Source organism: Xiphophorus maculatus, chromosome 7, assembly GCF_002775205.1.
Source record: "Xiphophorus maculatus strain JP 163 A chromosome 7, X_maculatus-5.0-male, whole genome shotgun sequence".
NCBI lineage: Eukaryota > Metazoa > Chordata > Actinopteri > Cyprinodontiformes > Poeciliidae > Xiphophorus > Xiphophorus maculatus.
Genome location: NC_036449.1, coordinates 24,324,207 through 24,330,206, shown reverse-complemented (window position 1 = coordinate 24,330,206; position 6,000 = coordinate 24,324,207). Strand labels below are relative to the sequence as shown.

The following is a 6,000-nucleotide window of genomic DNA, read 5'->3' as shown; positions in this document are numbered from 1 at the left end:
TGTCATACATTGAGGATTCAACAGGGCAACCACAGGAAACATGATGGACAGCAACAGGAGAATCCAGCAAGCAGTGTTTAAAAAACACAGAGCGTACAGGAGTACTGAGGAACAGGTGAGTGAAATTAACTGAATGCAATGCAACTGAGAAGTGTGAACTGGGGCAATGAGGACAACTGTTACAAATAAACAGCAATGTCAAATGCTGAAACCTAGTAAACCATAATAAAAACAGAGCACAAAATAATACTAAATGTAATACTCAAAACAAGGGAAATACAGTGACATAACAGGCCAGCAAACAGAAGGAAATAACATGATAGTATAATAAAACACTAAAGCTAAACATCAAGGTGACTGAAAAAAACGTTAAGTCCTAAAATTAAGTTGTAATATTTTTTTCCATGTTTTTCCATGTTTACTTGCAGTGCTAGTTACAGTGACTGAACTTGTGCTAATAATACTTGAAGTATCTTCAAATTATACTTGGTTTAGTTCTAAATTTGCATCTCCATTCTCCATGTCTCACCAGGTCATTATGTCTTATTGTCATGGGTGTAGTAATTGTCTCAGCTCTGTGTAAGAAGGGAGGTAAAAGACGCAAATAACCCAAATTCTCCTGGGCAGAGCCAGTGAAACCTTCACTGCATTAGTGCATCACTTCCTCCAGCTGACCAGCATACCCTGGTACAGAAGGAAATAGGCTCTGTAAATGAAATCAACACACACCCAAGTACTCACTGTGTGGGACGCCTAAACCCCTTTCCCCACCCAGAGTTTAGGATTCAGTTTACCTACAGCAGAGAGAGTGGGGATCAGCTCCCAGATTGTCTCTATTATCCCGCTACACCAATCAAACTGTCGTGTCAGTGCGTTGCCATTGTATAGTCCCAGGTCAGGTTGCCAACAACCATGGTTGCCGTATTGATGACTAAGTCAGTTTGGGGCTCTGAGGACAATGGTGCTCTGGAGCCTCCACAAAGCACGAGGCTAATGCTGCCCTTTCAGGCGGCCTGCTCAGCTGCTGAGTGTGCAAGGCTGCTGGGCAAATGGAGCGACGCAGGTCCAGGGGGCCCAGCCCTATAAAAACACAGGCGAGGGTCTCCTCCCCGACATTGATTATACTGGATCTGTCCCACCTCAGTACTGTCTGTAAGTATGCCCACATGTTGCCTCAAACTTAGCTACAAGAAAGCAGATACAGTGGTGGGGAGACGGGTGTGAATGACTGGGGTGGAGCCCAACAGGAAGCAAGATGCTAACATATACTTTGCATCACATAGGCTGCTGATGGATGTACTTTATGATCTTTTGTTTTCAGAGATAAGCCTGGGTATTTATGGATATACAATTAATATTATTATCTATTTTTTATGTATCTATCTAATATCTTAGAGAATATGTAATAAGAATGCTTTGAGGGTTTTTAGTGAGCTTATGTTCTGCTTGAAAACAAGTTTTTTTAAGCTAGCAATATACAATTTTTTTTACACCAGTGATTATTTATTGATAAAGCGGTTGTCTGTAGAAAAATAATGGACATGCAAAAAGATTTTTTAAAATATATCTTATTATTACTATTTGCTTTTGCTTATCATTTTAGTTTTGGATTGTTATCCTTTTGAAACAAGAAGGGACACTTGAATTTTTGAAAAATTTGTGTTGTTTTATTTGATTTTTCTATTAATTTAAGCTAGAGCCCCCTCCCCCTGCTTTAAGCTCGTCATGTTTATAATGTGGCTATATAGTATCTGCTTTAACACACAAAGAAAACTTGCTCTTTCTTGGATAAAACTCGCAACTGATGGACACTTTTTGTTGTGAATGAAATGTATATTTTTCACCCCATTCTGCAGAGAAGCACCCCTCAAAGGGAGAAGCAGCAGCCATGAACCCTCAACAGATGGAGCAGATGGGCCAGTTCAGGATCACAGTCTGGGAGGAGGAGAACTTCCAGGGCAAGCGCTGTGAGTTCATGCTGGAGTGCCAGAACATCATGGAGAGGGGCTTCAACAAGATCCGCTCCATTAAGGTTGAGAACGGACCGTAAGTTAGCTCTCCGATGGATTCCTGTTGCTCAGATACGCTTGTCTTTAACTCCTGGTGTTCACAATTCACTATTTTTGTTTTTTGTGTGAATTACCTGCCAGCTCAGCTAACAATAAAGGTTAGCTTTACCAATACAGATTTGCACCACATTAATGCTAGACATCAGCCATGCCTATATTAACAATGCAGCTGTCAAAAAGTATGGCAGTTTCATAATTCTTATTAAATATTTAAAAATATATGCATTGGGATTTTCTAAGCTAAAGCAAAATACATTTCTATTGATTTGCTTTAAAAAGTCTGATATGAAGAGATATTGTCCAAACAAAGATCTAATAACAAAAAAATGTACATAAACATAGAAAATACAACCTGTGTTTTTATTACACTGATATTTGGTATGCATCACGTGTGTATACGCATCCAAGCATGACCCTGTTTTTGATAAGAGCTGGCTGTGAGCAGCTGCTGGCTGCTAGCCAGAACGGCTGCCTGGCTGACTGACTGACTGCTGATCAGATAAGGCGCCCTGGGTGCAGCAGCACTGCACAGCTTAATGTTTGCTTTGTGTGAGACGATGACAAAAGAAGCTGCATTCTGTTTTTATGCGAGACCAAATTGTGGGTGTTGGGCTCTACCTATCACAGGCGGACAGTTTTAGAGTCATTTGTTATCTGAACCAAGTTTTCTGGACTGTTTTTGTAGCATTTTGTTTTTCAGTTCCTCTGATCCTTACTTCTCTCTGCTGTTCAGGTGGGTGGGCTACGAGTACCCAGAGTTTCAGGGACAGCAGTTTATCCTGGAGAAGGGCGATTATCCTCGCTATGAGGCCTGGAGTGGAAACAGCAGCTACAGAACCGAGCACATGCTTTCCTTCAGACCCATTAAGTGTGCCGTGAGTCCTCCCTCACTCACTTCTCTTTTCCATCTGTATTTATAAAAATGCCCCTCCTCATTCCTTTGAATACTCTGTATATGTTGAAATAATTTCATTTTGGTTTTAGTCTTGTGCATCAAATCATAGCAAGCAGCCATGTAATCCAAACATAATGAAATCTGCAGACATGCTTACTCTAATTTATTTAGTATTGCTTGAAAGAAAAAGGATTCAATGTTGGATGGTGTTTTTTCTTTCAGTATCAACAAAGGAATATTAGTAGCTATTTTGACGTCTCATTGCAAAAGTCTTAAATATGTATAAATGTGTTCTCCGCAGAACCACAGTGACAGCAAGGTGACCCTGTATGAGTGTGAGGACTTCCAGGGCCGTAAGTTTGAGATGTGCGATGACTACCCCTCCCTACAGGCCATGGGTTGGTGCAGCAAGGAGGTGCCCTCCATGAAAGTCAACTCAGGAGCGTAAGTCTCTCTTCATCCCGTCTCCTAATTTTTTTTTGTCTTTGTAATTTGCGTTTGTCCTTGTTGTAGGCCTAATTTTTTCAGTCAGTGTAATTTTTCTCTTATGTTTCTATTATTGTGTCATTTTCTATAGATTTAGATTTTTTTTGGTATAAGTTAGGGGGAATTTAGGATGCTAACTCCCTCCAAAGCACCACCATTTATGACTTTATTAACCTGAAAATGTATACAATCAATAAAATCTTCTAAAGTTGCCACTTTGTTCCCTGAATTCTTCTGAATCCTCAAGCTTTCACTTCACTTTGCTTGTTCTGTTCCTTTATGCAGCTGGGTGGCCTATCAGTTCCCTGGTTACCGTGGCTACCAGTACATCCTGGAGAGAGACAGACACCAAGGCGAGTACAGAAACTACAACGAGTTCAGCACCCAGGCTCACACCAACCAGGTGCAGTCCATTCGTAGGATCCAGCACTAGATCTTCACACTGCCTGCCTGAACCAACTTTAAAAAAAATAAAAATAAAAAAAAAGAAACTTTCTTTCTAATTGCTTCCTCAACTCAAACCCTGGACAGACCTCTGTCACAGAACAGTAGAGTAACTCTTTCTATCACTCTGTGGCTCTGGATGTATGGATATACACTTATACTACCATGCTGAAGCATGTTCTTGAAATAGGAAATAAAGGTTTTTCTTCCAAACTAGAGGCCGTTTGTTGGTATTCTTTATTCTTTTCATCTCCAATACATTTTTTTTTCATCTTAATTTGGTAATTCATTCCATGGCAACGTCAGAGCCCATTTAGCTTTGTGAGCAAGGCTGCTATCAAAGTTAGATATTGATTTGTATTTATCGAGGACATATCTAGCCTTTCATGGAGAGATTTGATTCTGTTAGGCTTTAGGATGTGTAGTGTTGTTCTTGTCATACTGTATTCTTATTTCCAATAAACGAGAGCATGAGATTACTTTTGTTTCTATTATTTGTATACCAACTGTTACAATTTGCATACATTTAAAAAAAAAATAAAGTTGATATGTAGTAGTTGGCAACTTTATAAACTGAGCCCATCCATTCTTTATAGATGTATCTGGCACAGATATGTGGGAGAAAACGTTTTGCTTTTGCATTAGCAACACAAACTAACTTAAAAGGTCCAAAATAAAGAAATATAACAGCCAATAGGGGAGAATTTAGTTTCTTCCTATGCATTATAGTGTTGCAACATACAGAGAAAGGGAACTTTGATTGTTTTATTCTAGATCATCCAGATTACCATTTAGTTTAACTCACTCCTAATGTTCTGTAGGACTTTGGTCTATGCAGTGGAGTCTTTGCATTGTTGTGGGTTTGGGAAACCCCCTTTTCAGTGCCCCTGCAGCATCACACACCCATCCATTCACAAACTAAACCTCCTCTGTTAAAAATCTTAACTGTTTAACATTTTATTATTTAGAAATGTTGAAAAGTAAAAGAGAAAACATTTTTGCTTTATAGAGAAGGAGAGTGGAGGCATAGTGATTTGGTAATGTTGTTGTTTTGAATCACAAACTGCATTAAGAGGAATCAATGATCAATGTTGAACCACCAAGCAGGACATTACATACATGTGTTATGTGTTTTATTGTCTACTTGGTGATGGGAGGGGCTGATTTGTGGAAATAAATTCCCTCTTTGGGGCAATAAAGACTAAAGTCTACTCAAAGTCTGGCCAGCTACATATTGTGTTCTCACAAATTAGGTGCCAACATTGGCCAACTACTGTGCTCAGTAACACATCCACAGACTTCAGAATAAGCAAAGAAAACCTGTTTGAAAACAAACACCTTGTCTAGTGGACTGAGATTTGCATAAAAGAAGGCCGAGTGTGTCTCCTGAACTATCTTCCATAGATTTGACCATATGCTTTTGATAAGTGTCTTTCTAAAACGACCAACACTGATTGATTTTCAGTTTGTGCCAGGTTTTGTATTTCAACAAGTGAGTGCACTCTATGTACTGTAACAAGGTTCCCAGGACCTATTGGAAATGAGACAGGCCCACAGCATCACAGATCACAGTTACTTCTGGAAGTGAAATAATGAAAACATTTATTCAAATTAAAGTTGGAGTCTTCATACATGGGTGCCAAAAATGGGGAAGTTGTTTCATTTTGTACTTGCACATGATCTCAGTTCTGAGAACATTGTATGCTAGAAGAGTGTGAAAAAGACGGTCTACATCCTTTAACAGTCGAGCAGCTTAGTTTTTGTTTGCCCCTCCTAATATGACACTGTGGTGTTTATCCTTGACGTCTGCCAGGATCCTGGTGTGTGTTTACTTCCATTTGTTGGTCCAGGACGTTGGATTCCGCATTACACCCCAACTGGCTTCATTGTCCCACACCCAGAAACAACAGGATCTTTGATAAATGTGTAACTTTGCACACACACCTTTCTCAAATATACATTCCTCTACAACCCGATTAAAGGAGCTGCTGCGTGGCTCACACAGAAGGGACACTTGAGTAGTGCGGGGATCTGCAAGAAGTTCTTAGCACAAAAAGGTAAGTCAAGACTCAGGCAAAAGGGGACTTGCTTTTATTCATCGTGATA

General features: G+C 39.7%; 1 protein-coding gene across 1 annotated transcript; it reads left to right on the top strand.

The window, feature by feature from the left end:
- Window positions 1–1,102: 1,102 nt before the first annotated feature.
- cryba2 (crystallin beta A2) lies at window positions 1,103–4,373 on the top strand. Its single transcript, XM_005801226.2, has 5 exons — window positions 1,103–1,152; window positions 1,857–2,046; window positions 2,803–2,944; window positions 3,266–3,408; window positions 3,736–4,373. The coding sequence occupies exons 2-5, from the start codon at window positions 1,889–1,891 to the stop codon at window positions 3,881–3,883; spliced, it is 591 nt and encodes a 196-aa protein (XP_005801283.1). The 5' UTR covers window positions 1,103–1,152; window positions 1,857–1,888; the 3' UTR covers window positions 3,884–4,373.
- Window positions 4,374–6,000: the final 1,627 nt, after the last annotated feature.